Source organism: Aphelocoma coerulescens, chromosome 2, assembly GCF_041296385.1.
Source record: "Aphelocoma coerulescens isolate FSJ_1873_10779 chromosome 2, UR_Acoe_1.0, whole genome shotgun sequence".
NCBI classification, from domain to species: Eukaryota; Metazoa; Chordata; class Aves; order Passeriformes; family Corvidae; genus Aphelocoma; species Aphelocoma coerulescens.
The window spans coordinates 167,024,798-167,052,245 of NC_091015.1; the positions used below are offsets into that span (position 1 = coordinate 167,024,798).

At 52.1% G+C, this 27,448-nt stretch overlaps 1 protein-coding gene across 2 annotated transcripts; it reads left to right on the plus strand.

Moving 5' to 3' along the window:
• Positions 1-1,418: 1,418 nt before the first annotated feature.
• Positions 1,419-27,448, plus strand: RHPN1 (rhophilin Rho GTPase binding protein 1). 2 transcript variants are annotated; one of them, XM_069005587.1, is made up of 15 exons: positions 1,419-2,062; positions 9,641-9,759; positions 13,780-13,908; positions 16,128-16,203; positions 16,386-16,463; positions 17,314-17,438; positions 17,805-17,971; positions 18,430-18,617; positions 18,748-18,904; positions 20,954-21,073; positions 22,894-23,088; positions 23,325-23,401; positions 24,119-24,265; positions 25,178-25,336; positions 25,423-27,448. In XM_069005587.1, exons 1-15 carry the CDS (start codon positions 1,973-1,975, stop codon positions 25,621-25,623), a joined length of 2,028 nt encoding a protein of 675 aa, XP_068861688.1. In that variant the 5' UTR covers positions 1,419-1,972; the 3' UTR covers positions 25,624-27,448. The 2 variants fall into 2 exon arrangements, with proteins under 2 accessions (XP_068861688.1, XP_068861689.1); XM_069005588.1 differs by having other exon boundaries at positions 25,426-27,448.

The window sequence follows — 27,448 nt, forward strand, 5'->3', positions numbered from 1 at the left end:
TGACTGGGAAAGGTGGAACTGGTTTAATAAATGCAGTTATAAAATAAATCCACACCCTATAAAATATTTAATGTATCCTAGGCTAACATTTTCCACTCAATAAACAGCTGGATCTGCACAGAATTCCCTGTGTCCTTTCGATAGGAATGGGATTTATCACGCTTTAATTTCACTGTGGCCCAGGGAAAGACCAAGGGACCTTCTTGTGGTCAGTGACAAAGGTTCAGAGCGGGAATATGGGGCAGGATTTGCCTGGAAAAAGGAATAAAGTGAGTTCGATTTTATTTCTTCGTTATTTTTTTTTATTATATTTGATATTAAATTATGGTTTCTACAGGAGCAGCATCCAGCGGCTGCAACAGGGCAAGGGAACAGCAGCCCAGATGTTGAGGAGAGGAGGGGGGAAGGCGGGGGAAGGTGGGTGCAGGGATTGTAGGAGCAGAATGAGGGAGGGACCGCCCAGATGTGGCCAGGGGAGTGAGGGAGAACATCTGGTTACAAGCTGAGTTGCCCAAATGTGGCTGGGGTCGGGGGTGGGTGGGGGGAGGGAGAACTCCTGGTGGGAGGTGGGGGTCATCCAGATGTGGCCGGACTGGGGGGGCGCCTGGTTGGAGTTGGGGGTCGCCCAGATGTGGCCGGGACGGGGAAGGTGCCCCTTGTTTTAGCTGGGGTCATCCAGATGTGTCCGGACTGGGCTCGGAGCCCCCCCAGATGCGGCGCGGGGGGGGGAGGGGGCGAGTCCAGCTGTGCCTGTGGGCGGGGCTTGTAGCCCCGCCCCTCGCGTGACGTCACCCGCGTTCTAATTCCCACCGTTGCCACGGGCAACGGCCCCTCCGCTCCTCCCCCCCACCGCCTCCCCAAATCCCACTTCTCTATTGGGCAGAAACCCTGTCACTCAACGCCGTCCCGCTCTCCCATTGGCTCTCTGGCGAATAAGCCCCGCCCCTCCGCCCTGCTTATGCCCCGCGCTCGGCGGAGCTGCCGCGATCGCTCCGGGGCTGGCGGGGCCTGAGGGGGCACCGGGGGTGAGCGGGGGCACGGCCGGGGGGGATCTCGGGGCACCCCGAGGCGGGGTCTGCACGGGGAAGGGTTGGGGAGTTGTAGGGCCGCGGGGTTTGACTCTGGAAGGAAGTTTGGGGCGGCGGGGGGGAGGGGTCCCCCTTGGCTGGAGCATCTCTAGGAGGGGATTTTGGGGGGGTTTAACCCCCTATCCCATTTAGGGTCGCTGTGTAAGGTGGGTTTAAGCCCCCTCTGTTTAGAGTAGTTCTGAAAAGGGGTTTTGGAAGGGTTTAAACTCCCCCCCCCCCCCCCCCACTTAGGGTAGCTCTGCAAAGGAGTTTGGGGGGTTTCCCCCCCCCCCCCCCCCCCCCCCCCCCCCCGTTTGGGGTAACCCTGTAAAGGGGTTTTCAGAGGGTTTAACTCCCTCCCCACCCCGGCTCTCTCTGTAAGGTGGTTTTGGGGGGTTTAACCCCCCCCATCCCATTTAGAGTAACTCTTGTAAGGGGGGTTTGTAGGGGTTTAAATATTCCCCCCTATTTATGGTAGCTCTGCAAGGGGAGTTTGGAGGGGTTTAAACTCCGTCTTTCCCTTACTTAGAGCAGCTCTCTCAAGTGGGTTTTGGGGGGTTTAAACATCCCCCATTTAGGGTCTGGTAGGATTTAACATCCCCCTATCTAGTGTAGCTTTACAAAGGGGGTCTGTGGGGTTTGTGTCCCCCCCTTTACCTAAATTTTCTCTGCCGGGGGGGGGACGCTGTGGGCTCACATCTGGCCAGATGTTAAGCGCAGGGGGTTTTGCAGCAGAACAGAGCAGGGGTTAGGGAGGATTTAAACCCCCACTTAGGACAGGCCTGGGGTCTAAAGGAGGGGTCACCGAGCCCTTAAACCCCCCTGAGCCAAACGCTGTGAGCTCAAGCAGGAGCCCCCCAGCTCCAGCCCCCCATTCCCTGCCTGTGGATGTCGCATCCCTGGAGATGATGCCCCCCGAGGAGGAGAGCCCGGATGGGGACAGGGACAGTGGCCTTGTCCTCCTGCATAGCCCGAAGAGCGGCAGCACACGGAAGGTGAGGATGGGATGGGCTGGCCCCATATCCCTGTCCTATCCATAGGGATGGCTGTCCCCATGGATGAGGGTACAGGGACATCCAACCCCGCTGGGGGTGACAGGGCCCAGCAGGGACTGGGGGTGGAAATGTTGTTGCTGCCCCATAAACGGCCCTAAAACCTCTCTCCCAGCTCCTCATCCCTAAAACTCTGTTCCTCAGTCCCATCTTTTCCGCTGGCTCCATCCCCAAGCTTCCCAGTGATTACTTTTTACCAAATTCCCCCGTATTTTGGCTTTTTTCCTCCTTCTTGCCTGCAGGAAGATGATCCAGGTGCTCCCTGTTCCTCCTCTCGCTCCCACAGGTGCTGGGCAGGGTGGTGTTTCCTGAGTTTTTTCCTTCGGGAGCTGCTCCCGAGGAAGGTCGGGATGTGCGGGAGAGATGGGGCTGATTGCTCTGCCCATCGTTGTTTATTTAGGAGCAATTGGGATGGAATCCGTGGGAATTGTCCTCAGCCCCTGATGTCTTGGGGTCAAAGAGGTCTTAGGGAGCAAGAAAACATGGAAAACATTCATTTTTGGGTCTATTTAAGTGTTTTTCCCATTAGTTTTTTCCCCCTGAGATCCAGTGGGATAAACCAGCAGCGAGTTCACTCCATAATCTGAGCTCTTCTTGCAAATCCCTCACTTCCAGCAGAGCAAAAAGTCCCAACACCTAAAACACCCCTAAAAAGGTTCCCAAATAACCAAGAAAGCCAAACTCAGCCATGCTCTGGAAGGGATTTGGTTTTTTTTCCCCTTGGATCTGTCTGATCTGGAGTCACTTGAGCCTGGGCTGCAGCTCAAGAGGTTGCAACCTTAAGCTAGGTCGGGGTTTAACTCGGGGGCCTGGTCTAAAGAGCAGGTGCTGCTCGTGAGGGAAGATTAAAGGGAAGGATTTGGGACTTTTTTTTCCCAATTTATTCTGTTTGGATCCGGAGCACAAAGAATAACATGGAAAATATTGCCAAGCTTTGGAGAGGGAGCCGGGCAGGGGATCAGCTCTGTCATAACATGATTATTTTTTAATCAAAGCAGCAGAACATCTGATCAGCTCTATTTATTTTTTTTATTAGCAGTAGTATTATTTAGAGAGAAATTATCAATATAAACTTTTCCTGCTCGTTTTATCACCCTGGCAACATCAGGAGTGGGGATCCCTGTTTTCACCCTTGCAGGGGATTCTGAATGTTGCCAAAAAAATGCTTTTTAATGCTTTTTTTTTTTTTTTGGCCAAGTTGGTTGTTTTTTTTTTTTTGGCCAAGTTTTCTGTCCTAGGAGTGAAGATTTAATCCACCTGCTTCCTGCTGGCACCTTGCCCTGACTCCATGCCTCCCCTGCCTCCTCAGAGCATTTTCGCCCTAAAAATTCAATTTTTAGCCACAGTTTGTGCTGTTTAGAACCCCCAACCCCCCAGATTTTTATTCCCACCCCCAGGTTTATTTTTCCTTCCTCTTGCTGACTGCATGAGCCACCAGTGAGGCCACTTGGGAAATTTAAAACCTTAATCCTCCCCTCATTTGTTCAAAGGCTCTGTGATGTAACCATATTCTCAATAAAAGGTTTTAGAGGTTTTAGCTGCTCCTGTCTCCCACAGAAACCCAGCTCGGAGCCAGGGTGCTCCATGAGATTAATTCCATGATAGGGAATTTCCGATTAAATAGATTTTCAGGGAGTAAAAGCCCACTTGTTGTCACCTCCTGCTTGTCTTGGAAGAGCTCATATTAATTTCTTAAATGCCTCTGGCTGGAAAAGGAAGGAAATTCTGGATAATTCTGGGGGAAAAAAGGAGAATTTCCGAGCCTGTTTTTGTGTGCAGAGTGGTTCCCTGGCTTTTGTTTTGCTCTCTATCCCATGGGATAATGTGGCTAAAGCAGGGTCACTTGGCCACTTCTCCCGACTCAAAAACTTGTGGGTTCCAAAGAGGAATAAAAATTACAGCTGACAGCTCTGGCTCTGTGAAAATGATTTAAAGACCAGTGTGGTTCTGGAATTAAAGCAGGTGCTCAGGGTTATCCTATTCCAGGTTTTCCAGCTGCTGGATCATCTGTGCACTTGGAAGCTTTCTGTTTGGGGGGAAAACTCTGTGTTAGGAAATGCTGGTGCTGCTGGGAGGGGATGGAAATAAATCCCTGATTTTTTTGGCTTTGGGGTGGGGGATGTGGGTGTTTAGTGGGAGAAATTTATGGGTTTGAGGTTGGAGCCACAGACCACGGGCCCAATGGATGGGGTTGGGATCAGGGATTGTGGTCCAGCATCAGGAGGACGTGGAGCTGCTGGAGCAAGTCCCAAGGAGGCCACAGAGATGCTCCAAGGGATGGAGTTCCTCTACTCTGGATCAGGCTGGGAGAGCTGGGAATGTCCAGCCTGGAGAAGGGAAGAGAAGGCTCCAGGGAGACCTCAGAGCCCCTTGCAGGGCCTAAAGGGGCTCCAGGAGAGCTGGAGAGGGACTTGGGACGAGGGATAGAGGGACAGGACACAGGGAATGGCTTTAAACTGGAATAGGGTAAGGTTAGATTGGATAGTGGGAAGGAATTCTTCCCTGGGAGGGTGGGGAGGCCCTGGAATGGAATTCCCAGAGAAGCTGTGGCTGCCCCATCCTTGGAATTGTCCAAGTCCAGGTCAGACAGGGCTTGGAGCAAGCTGGGATAGTGGAAGGTGTCCCTGCCTATGGCAGGGGTTGGAATTCCATGATTTTGGTCTCTTCCAACCCAAACGATTCCATGATCCTGTCATCCCTTCAATATCCCTTTTCCTGGCACAGAGGGTCTCCGTGTGTTTGCCCACACCCGTGGCAGTGATCCAGGCTGGCTGGAGTCCTTCTTTCCTTCATTCCCTGTCCTTGGGAATGGGAAGGTGTCTCCCTGGATGTGGGGCTGGCTGCGGAGCTGAGCTCAGCACCAGCTGATGACTCCTCTTCCCACATTATGGATGTCTCGAGTCTCTGTGCAAATTAAACTTCCTCAGTTTCTCTCTGGGCATTCCCTGGCTTCCCTAACTGGGAGGAATCGTGGTGGTGACTCCTTTGTGGCCAAAACTGGTCTTGGACATGGCCCAGCTTGGGCAGCTGGGCTTTAGAGCAGCTTCTGGGATCCAGCTGGATTTTTCCAGTATCTCCAGGAGCTTTTCCTGCAATTCCTTGCTGGGGCTATAACTCCCAGTTACCAACCCCTTCCTCATTTCTGTGGGAAGATCCACGCTTGGATTTTACCAGCACATTCCTGATCTGTGCCAGTTCTTCAGGACCTGGATCTGCATCTCCATTTCTCTCTTCCTTGAAACTTTAGCAGCACTTCCAAGGATCCCAATTTCTCCTTCCCACATTAATACCCTTCAGTTTCACTTTTCCTCTGGTGCTTCCAGCTTCAAAGGAGCAGAAATCAATCCCTTTGTCATGGAATTACCCTTTGGACTTGCTGGCTTCCAGCTCTTCCTCCAGGTGATTCAGTTTGTCCCCAGTGCTGGAAAACTGGGAGGCTGCAGCCTTGTTTTGGCCCCAAGGCCTTGTTTTCATCAACAAGGTCACCAGTGACTCTCAGGGTGTGGCTGTCACCCAGGAGTCACCCAAGGCTTCATCTCCTGGGGGTGGGAAGTTCAGAGTCCACCCTGAGCAAACATTCCCTAAGGACTTGTACTTGCCACGCGGGATGGGCCCTTTGGAGCTGGGAGAGGTGTCTGGGAGGGAAAAACACCCTTGAGTCATTCCCAGTGTTCCCTGCAAAGATAAGGTTGGAGAATCCTTGATGTCCCTCAGAGGGGAGCTGTTGGTCTTGTTCCCTTTTGGGAAAGGTCTTAGGGAATCTTTTTTCCCTCATGTGGAGACCCTGGATGAGGATTTTCAGTGCTGTTGTCACATCCCCATGAGGGTGGAACGCAGAGGGATTTCCCCAATTTTTCTCAGCCTAAGTGGCCTTTTTCCAATAAAATCATACGATATGGGTTGGAGTGGATTCAATGGGATCACAGAGTCCAATTCCTGACCCTAATCCTGCTTTGTCACAGGTGATAAACGTCAGGGCTGGCCACACCTCACTGATTTTCATGGATTTCTGATCTGTCATTCCCCGTGTACAAACAAAAGCTGCAGTTCCCTGGCTCCTACGCAATTTAAGGAAGACTTCTGTGCTTGCTTTTCCTTTAAAACCTTTAAACCAGGAAGGAAAAGTAGGATTTTCTCCAGAGCCACTTCTTAAACCCCCAAATTCCCTTTTCCAGGTGTCCCCAGCTGCCCCCCAAAGCCTGGATGAAAGAGCCCCTCTTTCTTCTGACCTCTTACGGGGTGACCTCGAGAGCTAGAGCAAAGAAGAATTAAGTGAGGAAAATCCCTTTTGGAACCTAACCATGGGATTTTGGTGGGATTTTTTATTTTCCCCCTCTTATGCAAGTTAATGTTTCAATCCCTGGAAACTCATTCTGTGGGTTTTAGGTTTTGGTTGGAACTCAGGAAAAGCTTTGGGATCCTTTGAACAGTTGGAAGGTGGAATGCTCTTCCCTTGACTCCTTATTTCCCTTATCTATATTTGGATTTAAAGATGGCATTTTTTACTTTCCTGGAGCCCAATTTTCTTCTCGTTCCAAGATTTGTGGAATTGCAACGTTTCTGTGATGCTCCAGGAACTCCTGCAGATGGGGCCTGGTTGTTCCTCATGGAATGAGGTTTGTACTGATCCATGCAAGCCAGGGATGATTTTTGGGGATCAAGGAAGAGCACCTTGAGGGAAGATCAGCAGCAATCCCATATTCCGGCACTTTTCCAGCCTCATAAATGTTGAGGAAAAGAAAATGTATGGAGATCACAGGAAATCCTTGATCTTGAATTCCTGACTTAACCTCCCAAGGCTTTGGGTTTATATCAGGTGCTCCTGGTTTTCCAGCACCTTTTTGTTGCTGGCTTAGGAGCCTGGATAAGGGATTGAGAACTTATCCCATTAAATCTGATGGAGAAGCCAGGGAAAAAACCCCTCACAGCTCCACGAAGAGCCTTAGTGCTCCCCAGCAGGAGAAGTCAAATCAATTTGCTAAATCCCTTCATGGCTCCTGCAGGGAAGAGGTTTTAACCCTCTTGGAATATCTTGTGGAGCCATCCCAGTGTCTTCTCATCCCACTTCTTTCCTTCCTTCATTCCCGGTGCTTTCCCTCCAGACAAGGATCTTCATTTTGGGTTTGGGTAATCCTTCCACTTGTGCCTTTTCCATCATCCCAACCTGCACTTCCCAGGCCTCTTCCCTGTGTCTCCAGGTGGTTTTTGCTCCTTTTCCCCACAAAAAATCCCTTAAAATTCTCTGGCTGCTTCCAAGCAAACCTTTGCCAGAGGCGGAAAGGACTCCAGGGTGCTGGAATTTGCAGGAAGAGCTGGAGTCGGAGAAGAGAAACTTCCCACCTGTTGAGCTTTGCATGGATTTCTGTGCCTCTGGGGGCAAAGAGAGGGAGCCCGGAACTGTCTTATTTGCATATATTTGGGTATATTTGCATACTCCTTTGTCATTCTTGTCCCTGGATCTGTCAAGTTCTCAGAGATCTCATCTTGAAATTTGAAATTAAGCCTTAAAATTTTAATGAGCACCTTCTCTTTACGTCTTGGCTTGGTTTCCTCATCCTTTCCTTTTTTCTTCTGATTCCTAGATTTTTCTCCCCCCCTAGGGAGACAACAGAATGGGTGGGTTTTCCCCAGAACAAATCCAGAAGTAGCAATTCTGGATCAAACTTCCCTATATTTGCTCCTGGGTGTTTCACACCCAAGATTTGTGCAGCTTTCGGGGTGTTTTCCTCAAATCCCACTGAACTGCTTTTCCAGAATAATTGGGATCTCATGCTTCCAGCTTGTTCCTTTCATCAAATTCGTGGATTACTGTAAAGCATTAATCCCACAGATTTATGGACCAGCTGGAGTCCCTCTGATTCCTCAGTCTCCAAGGTGCCAGTTAGGAGCTCCGATCTTTCCCTTAAATGAAAATCGCAACGTTAATCCCAGACCCTTTTCCAAAGGAAGCAGCGCTCACTGGACTTCAAATACGAGGAATTCATTTTAAGGAAGCTGAAGTCCCTGGAAATGCAAAATTTTCCAATTCCTCCTTGCCAGCTCCCACCGGAGTGGCGATCAAGCATTCCATGGAATTATGGAATGGTTTGTGTTGGAAAGGACATTAAAGGTCATCTCATCCCATGGGCAGAGACACCTCCCACTATCCCAGGTTGCTCCAAGCCCCATCCAGCCTCGCCTGGAACACTTCCAGGGGCATCCACAACTTCTCTGGGAAACCTGTGCCAGGGCAGGGGTTGGAATGAGATGATCCTTAAGGTTTTTTCCAACCCAAACCATTCCATGATTTTGGGGCCTTCCCATGCTTTGCAGGCTCAGAACTCCTCATGCTCCTAAACTTCCCAACCAGGGATTTTTTATCCAGGGATCTTCCAGAGGCTCCTTCCATCCTTCTAAATCTTCCCTTGCACAATGGGAATCATCCCCGTTTCAGCAGAGCTTTTATGGCCCTGGATTTCAGGATGCTCCTCGTGACAGCCCCATTCCCTGGGGGCATCCCATAATAACCCTGTAAGCCAGAGGGAAATCTGCTGGCTGCTGTTTCCTGGAGTTGGGAATTCCACGTGTTTTCCCTGTCTGCAGAAATTCCGAGCTGGAGCCGAGGGAAGGATGGAATCAATTTAGTGCTTTGTGCCTCTCATTCCTTCATCCCCGTGAACTCCTGACTCCCTGTGCTGCATATCCCGGAGACAGCCTCGGGATCACATCTGTTCCCAAGCTTTGGGGTCATACTGAGCTCATCTTCAGCCCCCCCTGGACCTTGGCTCATGTCCAGAGCCTGGAAAGGGGATGTGGAATTCTTGTTCATGGCTGCACTTGGGGAATAAAATTGTTACTCCAAGGGCAGTGGAAGGTCTGGGGGGTGAGAAACTCAATGTGACCTGGCTGCGTGTGCTCACATCCCAGAAATTCCCGGTGTCCTGGGCTTATCCCACTGTGTGGGCAGCAGGAAAAGGGGAATTCTGCCCCTCTGCCCTCCTCAGGGGAGATCCCACCTGGAATTCTGCCTCCAGCTCTGGAGTCCAACAGCAGAAGGACGTGGAGCTGCTGGAGCAGGTCCAGAGGAAGCCACAGAGATGCTCCAAGGGCTGGAGCCCCTCTGCTCTGGAGCCAGGCTGGGAGAGCTGGGAATGTCCAGCCTGGAGAAGGGGAGGCTCCAGGGAGAGCTCAGAGCCCCTTCCAGGGCCTAAAGGAACTCCAGGAGAGCTGGAGAGGGACTTGGGACGAGGGATGGAGTGACAGGACACAGGGAATGGCTTCCCAGTGCCAGAGGGCAGGGATAGATGGGATATTGGGAAGGAATTCTTCGCTGTGAGGGTGGTGAGGGGCTGGAATAGAATTCCCAGAGAATCTGCAGCTGCCCCATCCTTGGAAGTGTCCAAGTCTGGGTTGGAGCAGCCTGGGATAGTGGAAGGTGTCCCTACCGTTCCGTGACTCTGGCTCTGAAAGTGCACAATTTATGGAATTTTTTTTGAATCCCAAAATGTGGATTTGGGATGAGATCCTGCCCTTGTCTCTCAGCAGGGCTGTGACCCCTTTGCCCAGACCCAGCGCAGCAAACTCCAGCACCGCCGGGCCCGGATCAACCAACAGATCAACAAGGAAATGCGGATGAGAGCAGGAGCAGAAAACCTCTTCCGGTGAGTCCTGATCCCCCTGAGCATCCCCCGGCTCTGGAATTTGGTTGGAGACAGGAACAGAGTCTTGATATCCAAGATTCAGCTGGTGGAAGATTGTTAAAAAGCAGGATGGGAGCAGATGGGATAATGGGAATGAGGTTGGGCTTGGAATGCAGAGCTCCGGTGTGAAAACCCAGGAAGTGGATCCAATGGATATGGAACTGTTGGAGTGAGTCCATGTATTCCAAGGGCTGGAGCCCCTTTGCTCTGGAGCCAGGCTGGGAGAGCTGGGAATGTCCAGCCTGGAGAAGGGAAGGATCCAGGGAGACCTCAGAGCCCCTTCCAGTGCCTAAAGAGGCTCCAGGAGAGCTGGAGAGGGACTTGGGACAAGGGATGGAGGGACAGGACACAGGGAATGGCTTCCCACTGCCAGAGGGCAGGGATAGATGGGATATTGGGAAGGAATTCTTGGCTGTGAGGGTGGTAAGGCCCTGGACTGGAATTCTTGGAGAAGCTGTGGCTGCCCCTGGATCCCTGGAAGTGTCCAAGGCCAGGTTGGATGGGGCTTGGAGCCGCCTGGGATAGGGAGAGGTCCCTGCCCATGGCAGGGGGTGGAACTGGAGGTTCCTGAAGATCCAACCCAAACCATTCCATGAAATCCAGCTTTAGAATCAGAAAATCCCTTTAGGATTGAGTCCAACCATTCCCCCAGCACTGCCAAGGCTACCACTTGCTCCAGGTGCCACATCCACATGGATTTTATCCCAAGGGTGACATTTTTTAGCGTAACTTGTGTTTATTTCATTTTTCCTTAATATTTTGGAGCGCATTCCAGGCTGGGCAGGTCTTTAATAGAAAAAATTCCGTAAATCTGCCTTAAAAATCAACTTTTTAGGAACATTGTGCCAGTTTTCTGGTTGTTTTTATCCCAAATAAAAGAAGATAAAATTAACTTTCCACTCCTGAACTAAAATGATTTAACACCAACGGAGTGTTCCTGTTGCACCTGGAAGAAGGGGAATAACGGCTGATCCCTAAAAAAATGGCAGATGAGGACATCCCACTGCTCCATCCTGTGGAGCATCCGCTGCTGTGCCTCATTTAATTATGGAAAAAAAGCCATGGAATCCCAACTTCTGCCTCTCCTCTGTGTTACAATAAAAAAAAACACCAACACCAAACCAGAGGGAAATGTGCTGGCTCAGCAGAAATCAGCCTGGTTTGGTTGGAATTTGAGCTGGGGGAAGGGGGAGTAAGGAAAAACGGGATGCAGAACACATCTTAATTATCAGGGAAAGGCACGGAGGGGGCTCCTTTTTTGCTGGCTCAGCACTCTGGGTGCCGCTTTCCTTCCCTCCCACAAATCCAGCTGAGTAACGAAGTTGATTTCTCGGCATTCCGGTGCTCCAAGCTTATGAAACTTTGGGAAATCTTGGGGGGGAGGGAAGGAATAATTAAGCCTGACATTAAAGGCTGAGGAGGAGTGGGGATTATGTTGCAAGTCTGTAGTTTATTGCTTTTAAAATTAAAGATTTGTGTTGCGTGGATAAAATTCCTTTGGATCTCTAGCCTGGTGCTGGTGGGGAAAAGCTGTGGATTGTCCAGCCTGGAGCAGTTTGGAGCTGAATTTCCTGGGATTTTTGCCTCTAAACTTATAAACAAACTACACCAATGCTTGGAAAAAATGATCCTATTCAGCCTTTCCATGTCTTTTCCTGGAAAAGTTGGCAAGAGTCAGGTATTGGAAAAAAAAATATCCATGTGGTGGAAAAATCCATTATTTGTTTGCTGGGTAATTAAATGGGAAGAGCCAGAGGAAACCTTTTCGTTCCTTGCTCAAATCATGGGATTGAGTGGAGGAATGGGAGAGAGAAAAATGTCCAGGTTTTTGGAAAGAAAGAAAATAAATCACAAATCCCAGAAATCCCCTGTGTCCTGGGCTCATCCCACAGCGTGGGCAGCAGGAAAAGGGGGAATTCTGCCCCTCTGCCCCGCTCAGGTGAGATCCCACCTGGAATTCTGCCTCCAGCTCTGGAGTCCAACAGCAGAAGGACGTGGAGCTGCTGGAGCAGGTCCAGAGGAAGCCACGGAGATGCTCCAAGGGCTGGAGCCCCTCTGCTCTGGAGCCAGGCTGGGAGAGCTGGGAATGTCCAGCCTGGAGAAGAGAAGGATCCAGGGAGAGCTTCTGGAGCCCCTTCCAGGGCCTAAAGGGGCTCCAAGAGAACTGGAGAGGGACTTGGGACAAGGGATGGAGGGACAGGACACGGGGAATGGCTTCCCACTGCCAGAGGGTAGGGATGGATGGGATATTGGTAAGAAATTCTTCCCTGTGAGGGTGGTGAGGCCCTGGAATAGAAATTCCAGAGAATCTGCAGCTGCCCCTGGATCCCTGGAAGTGTCCAAGTCCGGGTTGGAGCAGCCTGGGATAGTGGAAGGTGTCCCTGCCCATGGTAGTGGGGTGGAATTCCATGATTTTGAAGGTCCTTTCCAACCCAAACCATTCCAGGATTATTCGCTGCGTGTGGCACTTGTAAAGTGCCCCAAGGAGATCTTTACCTGGTGACAGATTCCTGGCAAAATCATGGAGCAGATCCTCCTGGAAACTGTGCTAAAACACCTGGAAAATAATCAGGTGGCTGCTGAGAGCCAAAGAAATTGTTGGCAGCTGGGAGCAAGGAGAGAAAACTCTCCTTAATCCATATGGGATGAAAATTGGACCAAGAGTGGCCTGGAGGTGTTGGGATGTGTGGGGGAAATAAATAGGAATTAAAACCTGGTTTATAGGGATTAAATACTGGTTTATGTGGAAAGATGGGGTGGTGCTGCCTGGCAAATTGCAGGAATGCTGAGGGATTTTTCAATGGAAGCAGCCACGGGGATCTTTGGACGTGCTGTGGCTTGGCTTTGTTTAGAATAAAAAAATTCCTTGCTCTTGGAAAATCCTGGTGAAGGGGAGGCAGGAGGAGACTCTGAACCACCAGATTTTCAAAGGAAAACCTTGGAGCTCTTTCTCCTGCCCTGAACCAGGGCAGGGCAGGCCCAGAAGGATTCAATCCATAAAAAATCCACGTGAAAGGCAATACTCGGGAAGAGCTGGAGGGAAGCAGTTTCCGTGTGTTGTTTTCCCTGGATCCCAGCGTGGTTCAGCAGCCAGAGCCCCTTTCAGCTCCGAGTTATCTCTCCCTGCTTTCCTTCGGAGCAGATAAGCAGGGAATAATCAGCCTGGGAGCTTGTCCTGCTGGGAACAGCTGGAATCAATCCCTGCTGGGAGCAGGGAAGGGAGGGAAGAGAGCTCAGCAAATCCCTTCTCTTCCACAAGGATTCTTTGCACCCCAAAATGAGTTCTTCCTCCTCAAAACCCACCGTTTATTTGGGATGGGGGAGCACCTGGAGTGGTCACAGCCACTGCTGGAGGTGGGAGCAGGAATGGGCAAGGGGAAGGTGGCTCTGGAGCAGAAATTCCTGGATGCAGCACTGGGATGAGTTTTTGCCTGGGCTCAGCCTCTACCTGGATGTTCTGACTTTCCTAATCCTGAAAGGCTGGGAGAGCTGGGAATGTTCGGCCTGGAGAAGAGGAGATTCCAGGAAGGGCTTAGAGCCCCTTCCAGTGCATAAAGGGGCTCCAGGAGAGCTGGAGAGGGACTTGGGACAAGGGATGGAGGGACAGGACACAGGGAATGCCAGAGGGCAGGGTTAGGTGGGATATTGGTAAGAAATTTTTCCCTGGGAGGGTGGTGAGGCCCTGGAATAGAATTCCCAGAGAATCTGTGGCTGCCCCATCCTTGGGAGTGTCCAAGTCCAGGTTGGAGGGAGCTTGGAGCAACCTGAGAGAGTGGAAGGTGTCCCATGGCAGTGGTTGGAATGGGATCACCCTTTGAGGTCTTTTCCCTCCCATACCTTTCCATCATCACCTGGAGGCACAATCCTGTGGGAAGGTTGGGCTGGATGCACCTGGATTGCACCTCTGGATAACTCAATCTGGAGCGGAAAAATAAATTTGCGGATGGAAAGAGGGAATTTTGATCCATTGGTTTCTTGCAGGGCCACCAGCAACCATAAGGTGAAGGAAACAGTGGCTCTGGAGCTGAGCTACGTCAACTCCAACCTTCAGCTCCTGAAGGAAGAGCTGGAAGAGCTCAACAGCAGCATGGACGTGTATCAGAATGACAGGTGGGTCTGGGAAGAGCAGCCTGTTCCCTTGGGATTTCATTTTTCCTGCTATTATGGAACTTTTCCTGGGAGCAAAGCTCCTCTCACCTCGTCCACCCTGCTCTGTCCCATGGCCGAGGGTTGGGGTGACCTTCAGAGGTTCCCTTCCAGCCCAAACCTTTCCATCATCAGGACCATGAGGTGGTGGCTGGGGAGGATTTGGGCATGGGCCAGAATTCCTGGCAAGTTTTCATCCTGGGACTGTCAGTGTTTTCCTTCTAGAGCTGCAAGGAGAGAAAAATCAGCTTTTCCTAGGGGATACTGGGATGTTTCGGGATGGATGGAACATCCTTTGGACTCTGATATCCCAAAGCAGGAGGAATAGGGAAGAAAGAACCATCTTCCCTTGCATTGTCCCCCTTTCCTGAGAATCCCACCGGAGCTCTTCCCAATGGGATATTTTGGTGATGGGAATCACCATCTCTGGAAGTGTCCAAGGAATGCCTGGATGTGGCACTCAGTGCTCCAGGCTGGGTGGGATCGGTCACAGGTTGGACTCAATGATCTTGGAAGTCTTTTCCAGCCTAAATGATTCTGGGATTTTTTCCTCTTTTTCCCCTCCTGAGGTGGATGGTGTTGGATGGTAACATGAGGTGTTGTGTGGGTGACGTGGCTGAGGGATGGGATGGGATGGGATGGGATGGGATGGGATGGGATGGGATGGGATGGGATGGGATGGGATGGGATGGGATGGGATGGGATGGGATGGGATGGCATCCAGAGGGACCTGGATAAGCTCCACATAAACCTCACTGGGTTCAACAAAGCCAAGTGCAACATTCTGCACCTGGGTCGGGGCAATTCCAAGCACAAATCCAGGCTGGGGGATGAAAGGATGGAGAGCAGCCCCAAGGAGAAGGATTTGGGAGTGTTGGGGGATAAAAAGCTGGAAATGCCTCATCCATGTGCCCTCACATCCCAGAAATCCCCCATATCCTGGGCTCATCCCACGGCGTGGCCAGAGGGAAAATGAGGATTCTGCCCCTCTGCCCCGCTCAGGTGAGGCCTCACCTGGAATTCTGCCTCCAGCTCTGGGGTCCAACAGCAGAAGGACGTGGAGCTGCTGGAGCAGATCCAGAGGAAGCCACGGAGATGCTCCAAGGGCTGGAGCCCCTCTGTTCTGGAGCCAGGCTGGGAGAGCTGGGAATGTCCAGCCTGGAGAAGGGAAGGCTCCAGGGAGAGCTCAGAGCCCCTTGCAGGGCCTAAAGGAACTCCAGGAGAGCTGGAGAGGGACTTGGGACAAGGGATGGAGGGGCAGGACACAGGGAATGGCTTTAAACTGGAATAGGGTAAGGTTAGATGGGATATTGGGAAGGAATTCTTCGCTGTGAGGGTGGTGAGGGGCTGGAATAGAATTCCCAGAGAAGCTGTGGCTGCCCCTGGATCCCTGGAAGTGTCCAAGTCTGGGTTGGGTGGGGCTTGGAGCAAGCTGGGATAGTGGAAGGTGTCCCTGCCCATGGCAGGGGATGGAACGAGATGATCTCTAAAGCCCCTTCCAGCCCAAACCCTTCCATAATTCCACGTTTCTGGGCCCATCCACGTGCTTTTCCCAGCACATTCCTTATCAGGGATGCTCAGTTTTCCCAATTTGCCACTTGCTTGCCCTGGCTTAAAAAGAAATCAGGAGTAGCAACAACAACAACCCCAAACCCTGCCCAGGCCAAACAAAAACCCCTTTGTTTATTCCAGGCATTGGATTCCAGTGGAATTCTCATTAGGGAATGAGCAGTAATGGCTTTCTGCACTAATTATAACTCCTGGAGCAGTTTTTTCCAAGGAAAACATGGGTGCAAATTCCCTGCCCTGCTCTCCTGGTTTTCATAGCTTCCTTTGTCTCTTTTCCTCCCCAATTAATGATTAATTAACGAGTTATCAGTGATTTGGGGGGATAATGAGAGGGGGCTGTTGTGTTGGTGAGGGCTTGATCCTGCCTTGCCCACCCAACATCCAGGATTCCTCTGGGTGCTGGAAAAATAGGATGATTTCAGGGGTTTTTTGCATCTCTCCTCTTGTGCTGCCATTCCCAAATCTTTTTTGGGAAGAGCATTTTTTCCATGTGGAGTCTCTTAATAGGAGCAGCACAAGCCCAGGGCAAAAGCTGCTTCTTTTTAATCTCCAACCCGCAGGATCCATCCAAGATTTTTAATCCAACCTCCAAATTGATTCTTATCTTCTTCCAGTGAATCCATCAGCGTTCCCATGATCCCTCTGGGACTCAAGGAGACCAAGGAACTGGATTTGCTGGTACCACTCAAGGTGAGCATCGGGGTCAGAGTGGGAGTTGAGGGTCTGGAGATGCTGGAGAGTAGGAAAGGGAGGAGATGATTCCTTAGAGGAGGTTTCCCTGTGGGCAGAAGCGGTGAATTCCTTATGCAGAATTGTCCAAAGTCATCCTTAAAATCCTAAAAATTGGGATTTTCTCCTGTTTCCTCATCCAGGATTTCATCAGTGAGCACTATGGAGAGGAGGGTGTCCTGTTTGAAAAGGAAATCAAGGAATTCATGGAGCTGCGACAGGTTGGTGTCCCGTGGCTTCCAAAGTTTGGCTTGTCCAGGATCACTCCTTGGAGATGCCTCATCTTCCTCCAGGAGTCCTCTCATCCTTTCTCTGAATTCCACATTTATCCATGTATTTCAGCCTGCAGCATTCCCATGCTAGAGCACCTTGGCTTTTGTTTATAGGTTCCAAAATGTTACAGACTCTCTCTCCAGGTAGGCCTTGGAGAAGAGGAAATTTAAAGCAATCTGGGAAAGGAGGGGGAAAAATCCTGTTTATTCCCGAGGATTTCTCTAATCAGAATTTCCATGAGTTTCTCCTAACAAAAATCAGAATGGTTTAGTTCCCAGCCTGCTGCTTCCAGATCTGGGTGTCCCAGCACCCAGACTTTCCCCATGGATGAACCTTAAAATCATGGAATGGTTTGGCTTGGAAAGGCTCTTCAAGATCATCCAATTCCATCCCCTTCCATGGGCAGGGACACCTTCCACTATCCCAGATTGCTCCAAGCCCCATCCAACCTGGACTTGGACACTTCCAGGGATGGGGCAGCCACAGCTTCTCCAAGAATTCCAGTCCAGGGCCTCCCCACCCTCCCAGGGAAGAATTCCTTCTAATATCCCATCCATCCCTGCCCTCTGGCAGTGGGAAGTCATTCCCTGTGTCCTGGCTTTCCATCCCTTGTCCCAAGTCCCTCTCCAGCTCTCCTGGAGTCCCTTTATGCCCTGGAAGGGGCTCCGAGGTCTCCCTGGAGCCTTCTCTTCTCCAGGTGAACACCCCCAGCTCTCCGTCACTCTTTGAGGGCTCTCAACCTGTGCCATGGAGCTTCCTTCTCTTTTCCCATCGGTGTCTCCTCTCCCATTCCCGCAGGCCATGCGCACCCCAAGCCGCAACGAGGCCGGATTGGAGCTCCTGATGGAATATTACAACCAGCTCTACTTCCTTGACAGCCGGTTCTTCCCTCCCACCAAAACCTTGGGTGTCTTCTTCCACTGGTGGGTGCAGCTTTCCCCATCGCACCTGGGTGGGGAGGGAGTCAGGATCCAAATTTCCATGATGGAATCGCTGCCAGTGCTGGTGGACACCGGGATCTGGGTTTGCTATTGCCTTGGGTGGGTTAATTTGGGGAGGGAGGGGGAAATACAAATCCCGTGGGACCTACCACGATGGGAGCGGTGCCTGCAAGCCCCCCGGGAGCACTGAAAACCCTTCAGGCTCCTCATGCATCCATGGGGATCATGGGGTGGTTTAGGTTGGAAAGGACCTTAGAGATCACCCAGTTCCAAGCCCCTTTCCATGAGCGAGGGCATTTGGGGACCATAACCAGGGGATGGGCAGCTGTTGGCTCTTCCCTTCTCCAGGTACGACTCCCTGACGGGGGTCCCATCCCACCAGAGGGCTCTGGCCTTCGAGAAGGGAAGTGTCCTCTTCAACCTCGGAGCGCTGCACACCCAGATCGGAGCGCGGCAGGACCGCGCCTCCCTGCCCGGCCTCAACCAGGCCATCGATGCCTTCCAGAAGGCAGCTGGTACGTAGCTTCCCCTCTTCTCCTCTTCCCAGGAAGCTTTTCCCAAAGGTGGGAATAATCCACGGAGGTGCAGGAAGGGGTGGGAGCAGTCGTGGGAAGAGGCGCCTCCAAGGGATCACAAATGGAGCACCGAGGTGGCTCTGCGTTGGTTGTGTGGGTTGGGAAGAGGAGTTGGGATAATCCAGCAGCCACCCAATGGGATGTCCCAGCTGAGGGGAAGAGAGACGCTGATCCATCTTCTCATGGAAAAAAGGGAGCCTGGACTGGGATCACCCAGGGCTTTGGAGAAGAAATTGGGCACAGGGATGGTTTAGATGGCAAGGGTTGGACCCGAGATCTTCATACCCACCACTGATGGTGAGATGTTTGATGTTCCTGGAGGGAAACCTGCCTGATCCCAAAGTCTGACCCTCCTCCTCACAAGCCTGGTAACTTCCAGGAGCTTTTCCCTCCTCCAGGTGCCTTTAACTACTTGAAGGAAAACTTCTCCAACGCTCCCAGCCTTGACATGAGCGCCGCCTCCCTGACCATGCTGGTGAGGCTGATGGTGGCCCAGGTCCAGGAGTGTGTCTTTGAGAAGATGACCTTGTTGCATGCCCAGAACGACTTCCTGTCCCGCCTACAGCTGGCTCAGGAGGCAGCAAGGGTGAGGATTTTGGGAAGGAAAGGATTTGGTGGGATTTTGTGGTCGGCACAACCTTCCAGGAGAGCACAACCTCCTGTCACCATCTCCTGGTGGACATCCCACATCCCATCCCCTTCTCCCAACTCTTCAGGTGGAAGATGTTTATTCCGTGGTGCACCAGACCATGAGCCAGCCCCACGTCAAGGATTACGTTCCCTTCTCCTGGACCACCATGGTCCATGTCAAGTCGGAGCATTTCAAAGCCCTCTCCCATTATTTCGCTGCCATCGCTCTCTGCGACTGCCCCGGTGAGTGTCCGGCGAGTGGAGGGAGCTTCTTGCTCATCCAAGTGCTGATTCCACGTGTTGCCTGGTTTTTCAGGTGGGATTCCCAAAGAAAGAGGTGATGGGAGGTCAATGGATGCAACACCCGAAGTTTTTTGGAATGCTCTGAGCTGTGGGTCTTGGTTATGGGCTCGGCGATTCATCCCCAAGGCAGATTTTCCCGTATTTCTGGTTTCCACAGGGAAAAATCCGAAGAAGGGGAGGGAAAAGCTGCTAGAGGGATGTCACCTGCTGTCCCCTTTGGGGCTGGGTGGGGAAATAGGGGTCACCTGCCTGCTGACCTCCTGTCAGTGTCCTTAGCCCAACATCCTTCGGGTCACCTTGTGTTGGGCCACCTCAGGGCTTCAAAAATCAATCTGAAAATCCCTTGGATTTGGTTCCCAGCCTCATGGATGGATGTCCTGGCAATCTCAGGGTGGTGGCAGCAGGGTACACATGGCTCCATGGAGTCACTTGGAGTGTGGCTTCAAGATGTGACCCTTGATCTCCATCTGTGCCACCACCGACACCCTGGGAGCAATTTTGGGATGGAGCAGAAGATCCGGGGGTGGGCAGCAGATGCTCCTGGTGGCCTTTGGTGCTACCTGGTGACCTTTGGTGTCACCTGGTGGGTGGCTGAGAAGCTTTTTGAGGGCTGGCTGCCAAAACTGGTGCTGTGACAGTGACACCAGTGGCTGCCAGACTGTCCTCACACCCTCCCCCGCTCCAGAGCCTGCCCAAAATCTTCCTTGTGCCGTGTGGGCGTTGCAGAAGCTGGATTATTCAGCAAGGAGGTGGGAGAGACTGGGGTGATGTGGAGCTGGAAGGGCTTAAAGATCCAAACAGGAGAGGATGATGATGGAGATGGAATTCCATGGGGCTCCAAGGGGCAGGGCAAAGCTTTCCCTTAAATTTTTTGGTGTCCTTAGGCACTGAGGGAAGCAGAAATCTGCAGGAGATGCCTACTTTGGGAATTTTTTTGCCTGCTGTTGGGATCTCGCATTCCTGCTCCCACCTCTCCCTTGTCAGAATAACAAATCTTTTGCTTCCATAACCAGCTGGGAATAAATTCCTTACGCTGCAGTTTCATCCCTCAAGGATGCTGACGTGGCAGGAGCTGGCACAGGGAGAGCCAGCTCTGTAGCTGCCAGTTCCCAACCCTCTGGATCCCTGTGCTCACCAGGCTTTGGGATCCTCTGTTTGGAGCAACAAAGCTCCCTGGAATCCTCTGGGTTGTTTCTTATCCCACTCTGTGTCCAGGGAAAGAGGCTCCTATGCAACCTTGAGTGAGCCAAAGAGGATTAGGAATAATTTGGGCTGGGAAAAGGGGTTTAAAGAGCCCAGTGTGGGGTTTGGAGAGCCTGGGAGAGAGGTATCCATCTCTGTTTTTCCATGGAATGACTCCCAATTCCCTTTTTAGTGGAATGACCATGGGATGACATGAATTGCACTGTGAGCTGGAGAAAAGGCTCCAGGGAGACCTCAGAGCCCCTTCCAGTGCTTAAAGGGGCTCCTGGAGAGCTGGAAAGGGACTTGGGACAAGGGATGGAGGGAGAGGACACAGGGAATGGCTTCCCCCTGCCCCATCCCTGGCAGTGTTCCAGGCCAGGATCGATGGGGCTTGAAGCCAAGTGGAAGCATCCCTGCCCATGGAAAGGGGTTGGAACCAGAATGTCTTGAAGGCCCCCTCCAACCCAAACCATTCCATGATTCCCTGATTTCGTTGTCTCGTGTGTCTATGTCAGTGAGCTCCAGGTGGGGAAATCCCAGGGCTCTCTATTCCTGGTCCTGCTTCCAGATTGGAGCAAAGGAAGGAAGGGAGGCCCTCAGCTTCAGATCCTGGTGCATCCATGGCTGGGATCATCCCTGTGCCCATCCATGATTCCCTGCAGGCTGTGGTTGGATGACAGGAAGGTGCTGCCAGGGCCACCTGAATGTGGATGTGGCTCCTGGTCCCCTTGTCACCACTGCCACAGGAGGCTGGATGGCCCTGACCTCTCCCTAATCCCAGCTCCATCCCTTTGCTTCCCACAGCTCCCTCAGATGCTGAGCTGCCGGAGCAGGAGAAGGCTTTCCTGCAATTCCATGTCACCATGCCAGAGGGGCCGTCACTTAGTGTCCTGCTGCAGGATCCCGAGGAGAGGAGGAAGCTGGGTGAGCACAAATTTCTGGATCCCATCATGATTCCTACAAATGATGAGATTTTAGGGGGATCTCTCCGTGCAAAGAGGAATTTCTCAGGAGATTTCTTCTCCTGGGAAGCAGGAAAGCATCAGAATCCCCTTGAGGGTGTGAGGACCAACTCATGGTGCTTGTCCCAACCTGTCCCTCCATGTTTGACAGGAAAAATTCCAGGTGTTCCAAGCCAGGTAACATCACCCAATGCTACAGAAAAATCTGTAGGGACACAGAGATCCTGGAAGCTCCTTGGTTTGGGCTGACTTGGCTGGAAAGCAAGACACAGCAGATGCTCAGGGGGTGGCTTTTTCAGCTGCAGCGAATTCTTGGGAGACAAGAACTTCTTCCCATGCGGAATTTCAGCTCCAGGGAAAGAACAGACGCTGCTTATTCAGCTGAAGTCTTGTTTTGGCAGCCCCTCCTCAACGGGGCTGCATCGAGCGCAAACTCAGCACTTGGAATTTGGGGTATTGCCTGCCCCAGGAGCTCTTTTCCCTCCTTGCACACGTGTGGAAGGAGGCAGATCCCACCAGGAATGAGTTTGGCCTCAGCAAAGTCCTTCAGGATGCTTGACAAGATTTCCCTGCTGGGAATGGGAAGTGGAAGCCTCCAAATAAACCCCAAAATCCAAGTGTTCTATGGTGACACCACCCCACACCCTCAGCTGCGGTCACCTGGTTTGCACCAGCTTTTCCAGCTCTGCCTGTTTTTCCTGGGGGGAACGGGCTCTGTTCAACATTCCTGGTGAAAAATGGATATGCAGACACCAAGCTGAGCTTGGATTTGGTTTACAGGAAGGGAAAAGCCCAGAGAGGTTGTGGATCTCCATCCCTGGAAGTGTCCAAGACCAGGTCGGACAGGGCTTGGAGCAACCGGGGAAAGATGTCCCTTCCTTTAAGGTCTTTTCCAACCCAAACCATTCCATGATGATAATTATTATTATTATTATTATCATTATTATTATTATCATTATTCCTCATGATTTCACATTTTATGAATTCGATAAAAATTCCGAGGGGGAGTCTCCTCTCTGTTTCCCATCCAACCCCAAAGCATTCCCTCGGTTGTAAGTTCCTCTGGGTGTGGGTCCTGGGAGTCTGGAGCAAACCTCCTCTCCCTGGATTCTGTTGCCACCGTGTGTCCTGAGCGTGAAATGCCACAGGCACACGTGTTTCCATGAGACACACGGAGAGAGCTTTTCTGGGAGTTCAGCCTTGGATACGGCTGCCTTGGTTGCAGTTTCCCACGGAGGAGATGCTTTGCGTTGATATCCGTGGGTCACTGGAATTTCAGCTCCTCTTTCCCGACCACTTCCATTTCCCAAGGGTGGGAACACGTTGAAGGCAAGTGGAGAGGAGCAAAGAGCAGAGGATGGAGAGCAGGACCTGCAGGACAAGGAAAAGGCTTAGCCTAGAAAACAGGGATGTGTTGCACCTTCCCAAGGAGGACGGGGCTGGGTTGTTCTCCGTGTTCCCATTCCCGAGGGATCCGAGGCGATGGAGAGAAGTTAATTTGCTCAGGAGATTGAGGTTAAGCGTGAGGAGGGACGTCGGGGGTGGTTTTTCAGGAACATCTGCCAGCTCCAGCACCAGGGGAGCGAAGTAGGTCACCCTTCAAGGTCCCTTCCCAGCCCTCCATCGGCTGGGACCGACCCCATTTAGAGCTGGGAACGTGACTGGGCTGTCCCTGAGTCACAGCAGGGTGGTGGCACCGCTCCTGAAATCTGTGGGCAGCCGAGCGGGTACAGCACCGGAGCTGCTGCTCCGTCGGGCTCAGCTCCCTCTGCTCCCTCACAGGCAAAGCTCACCTCAAAAAAGCCATCATGAAGCACGAGGAGGCCATGAGGATCCATGGATTGTGCAAGATCCTAAGGAAGATGGATATCCTGCAGGAGGTCCTGTCCTTTGCCCACAAACGCTCCCTGAGCAAATACTCCGAGATTGACCATGAGGAGGATTTCTTTGAGACGGGGGAAGCTCCGGACATCCATCGTGAGTGGGGGGTTTTTTGGGATTGTGGGTGGGGAGGGGGTTTGTGGGTGGGAAGACTTCACAGGGACTTCTGCTGTAGAGGGGGGTTGGACTGGATGGTCTTTGAGAATCCAAACTATGCCAGGATTTTAGGTCCTGGCTCTTACGGGGTCACACTGTCCCTCTTTGGGATGGCAGCAGCTGCCTCAGCTGCCCGAGGTCACCTTCTGTCTGTGCTTTTCTCTCCCTCCCATCAGCCAAAACTCACCAGAAACCCGAAATCAAATCCCCCAACTTCTCCCAGGTGAAGGTGACCGACCTCTTCCACAGGCTGGTACGTACAGCTCCGGGAATGGGAATATCCCGAGGGAGCAGCCGTCTTCTCCTCCTCCTCCCTTCCATGCTCTGCTTGCCTGGATCCCTTCCTCCCGCAGCCTCTTTTCCCTCTCTGCTGTGGTTTTCCAAGGAGGAGCAGCAGGAGGAGGGCTGGGATCTGTCTCTGTGACACCTAAAGGGTCACAAAGCTCCTCTGGTGACAGGGGAGCAGGCACAGGAATTTTGTGGGGGCTTTTCCCAAGGGACCCTTGGGAATCTGGTGGCAGGAGGTGCCAGGAAAATCCCCCTAGAGCTTCATCCCTGCCCTCTTTAGGTTTTTGGGGCCCTGGGAAGCAGGAATGGGGTTCAGGAGTGTGGTAGGATTTGTGGTGGGATCACCTTCTGAGTTCCCCAGGGAGAGCTTGTGCATCTCAACCCCAGGGCATTCCTGTGGGAATGGAAAAGCAGGGAAAAGTCAAGAAAATAGGAGAGAATTGGGGGAAAAGTGACCCTGAAGTGGGGGCCTGTCCCACCACCCTGCTCCTGGACCAAACAGGTCTGGCATCCCCCAGATCCAGACCGCATCAACCCCCATCATCCCTTCCTGGATGTTTTCCCTGCAAAAGACAGGATTCCTTTCTCTGCCCCCTCCCCATCCCTGGAATTGTTTTTTTTACAAGGCTGCACAATTCCAGGGAGTTGAAAAGGTGCTTTCCATGTTTCTCCCTCATCCCAGGGCCCCCTCTCCGTGTTCTCAGCCAAGAACAAGTGGTATCCAGCCCGGAGAGTCCACCTGATGAGAGGAGAGAACGGCTTTGGATTCACCCTGCGAGGAGACTCCCCCGTCCTCATTGCTGGGGTCATCCCAGGGGGCTGCGCTGCTGTGAGTATCCCAATTTCTTGCTGTTCCCATGGGAATGCTGGAAGGGAGCTGCCTGGAGGGATTTCAGGTGTTTTCAGGTGTTCAAACTGCTCAAGGAGGAGACTCATCCCTGCTGGAGCTCAGCCTGGGGTTTGCAGGTGGGCGTCATGAAATGATTAAGATTAGTTTTTAGGAGATAGCTAAGGAAAAAACATGGAATTTTGCTCAGTTATTAACTGCTGGAAGCCCACCCAGCTCCCTTGTCCCTCATTTTGGGATGTGACAATGGCTGGAACAAGATGGCAGGTCCAAAAAACAGGGGCAGCTTTGTTTTCCAGCAGAAGATGCTGGAGGATCCTGGTGGGATTCCCAAAAGGTCTCCCTGCTCCCTCAGCACCAACCCATCCATCCAAATCCCAGCATCTCTGGAACAACACTCTTCTTAGCAGCAGGATCACATCTGTTTTGGAAGACTCAGAAGTTCCCAAAGATTGGGATATGGACCACATATGGTCCATTCCTGTAGCAGAGTTGCGTCTTCTCCTCAGCCTGGAGAAGAGAAGGATCCAGGGAGACCTCAGAGCCCCTTCCAGTGCCTAAAGGGGCTCCACGAGAGCTGGAGAGGGACTTGGGACAAGGGATGGAGGGACAGGACACAGGGAATGGCTTCCCACTGCCAGAGGGCAGGGTTAGGTGGGATATTGGGAAGGAATTCTTCCCTGTGAGGGTGGACAGGCCCTGGCACAGGTTGCCCAGGGAAGCTGTGGTTGCTCCTGGATCCCTGGAAGTGTCCAAGGCCAGGTTGGATGGGGCTTGGAGCAACCTGGGATAGTGGAAGGTGTCCCTGGTGGAAGTGGATGATCTTGAAGGTCCCTTCCAAACCATTCCATGATTCTGTGACGATCCATGTGTGTTTCCCCTCATTCCCTCCAGGAAGCCGGCCTGAAGGAGGGCGACTACATCATCTCTGTGAATGGCAAGGACTGCAAGTGGTCCAAGCACGCCGAGGTTGTCCAGCTACTGAAGAGCACCGGGAAGGAGGGGGTGGACATCGGAGTCATCACCCTGCAGGGCTCGGAATGTCCCAAAGCCGTAAGTCACATCCCACGGGAAACCACCGAATTCCTTGGAGCTCTGGGTGCTGCCCTGCCTTCACGCCCCTCTCCACCTTTCCCAAGCAGGTGGACAGGAAGGCAGCAGTGATGTCCTCGGGATCAGGGATGCTGAAGAGCGACAAGGAGAACAGCAGGAAGAGCCTGATGAACAGCAAGAGCGCCAGCACGCTCCTGGTGTGGAGCAAGAAGAGCAAGCGGAGCAAGAAGAGCACCTACAGCGGTGTCCCCTTCACCGCCGTGGGGGACAACGAGGCCATGTACTGACCACACGCCGTGGTGTCCCCTGAGCTCCAGGACTGGCTGCCCAGGAAGCTTCCCAAGCCTGGCTGGGCTGTGAGGACTCCCAGACCCGGGAATGCGCCGCTGGTCGGATCCGCACCGAGAGGTGAGCGAGGCACCTCCGCTTCCCAGCTCCTGCATCCAACGATCCCCTCAGTCTGGGGGAAACTCGGGTTTATTGTTAATTTTGGGATTATTTTTTTGCTCTTAAGGGGGGTTGGGGGGAGCTGTGCTAAAGCAGGGCCTGGTTTGTGTCTTCTGCTTGGCCAAAGCCAGCCCCAGCCATTAAAGCAAAAGTGTCACCTTCTGTAGCATCTCCTGGGCTTTCTCTGCAAGGTGCAAGGTGGAACTGCTCTCCAAGAGCTGCTGAAGGAGCTGAATCCTCCCAAAACCCCTTTTTTGGGAGAGGGGACAGCGCGGGCATCGATGACTTGTGGCAATCCCATCACGGGGTCCAACCCCAGCAGCATCTCCCAGCTGGGGCTCTCCCAACAAAATGGGTTCAAATTAGGATGGTTTGACAATTTTTAGTGCTTTTGGGGTGTTATTTTGGGGGGAATGAACCCCTAGCTTGGCTCAGCAAATCCAGCCCAGCTGCCCAGCCAGATTCTTTGGAAGAAAAGGGAAGGACTTAACGTGCAGTTGTTGTCTGGCTTTTTTAATCAGGAGAGGTGGATTGCCCTAAATATTCCGTGAGGAGATTAATAGCTAAGAGCCTTGGGGGGGTTTATTTTTCCTGGGAGGAGATTAAAATTCCAGGAAGATATCTCCTCCAGATTATTAAACTCCTAAATTTGTGCTACTCTTGGATCTTGCACACGTTGCTAATTCCCTAACGCTGCTGTCAGCATTCCTGGGCTGGCCTGATGGATCCAGGCATCTTGGTAATTGTCCTGGAAATGCTGGAAGACTCTGGATCCACAAAACAGATTGGCAAAATTTCCTCCATCCTGTTTTCTGCCTGGTGCACTGTTGTTTTTCTGAAAGCTCAGGAGTTGTCCGGCCTTCAGTGCTCGGATGATCTTGGGAGGTATAAAATTCCCTCGGGAGAGATGGGATTGTATTTTTGTACTTTTTAAGGAATTTTTAGGGGCGGTTTAAAGAGCAGCAGAATCTCGTCATGACAGCACCCCTTGGGGTTGGGACTTCTTCTCGGTGGCTCCTTGTCCACTTGCCAAGCTCTTCATCCTGATTTTATTTAAGGAAAAACTTCCAGAAACAAAGCCAGGTTGGACGGGGTTGGAGCAACCTGGGATAGTAGAAGTTGTCCCATGGCAGGGGGTGGAACAGGATGGGCTTTAAGATCCCATCCAAGCCAAACCATCCTGGGATTTTATGAGCTCAAGGAGGGGGTTTTAGCTCTGTTGTTGTCCAAGAGGCCTCTCCATAGCCTGAGGCATCACCACAGCGGATTCTGGATCCGCCTTCCAGCAAGGGGCCATCTGGAGCAGCCAGACTTCCCACGTCATCTTCCCGGCTGCTCGGCGTGGGAGCGGGAAGGAAAGGAGGGGGTGGGGTCGCGGAAAAGGCCACCGTGCCCTTAAAACATCCCGGCAGCATCTTCCCACCGTCCTAAAAACGTGGGATGCCACCACAGACGTCTCCGAGCTGGAGAGGGATTTATTTAGGAGAAGCCGTCGCGCTCCACCCGCATCACCCAACCCCGGCGTTGGCAAAGGGGTTGGGTTTTGTGGGATTGGGATCATTTTCCTGATTCCAGGGTTTTATGTTGGGTTGGGTTTGGTGTTTTTTTTTTTTTAATTTGTACATGGATTCTCACCTTTTACGGATTAAAAAGCACTGATTCAAA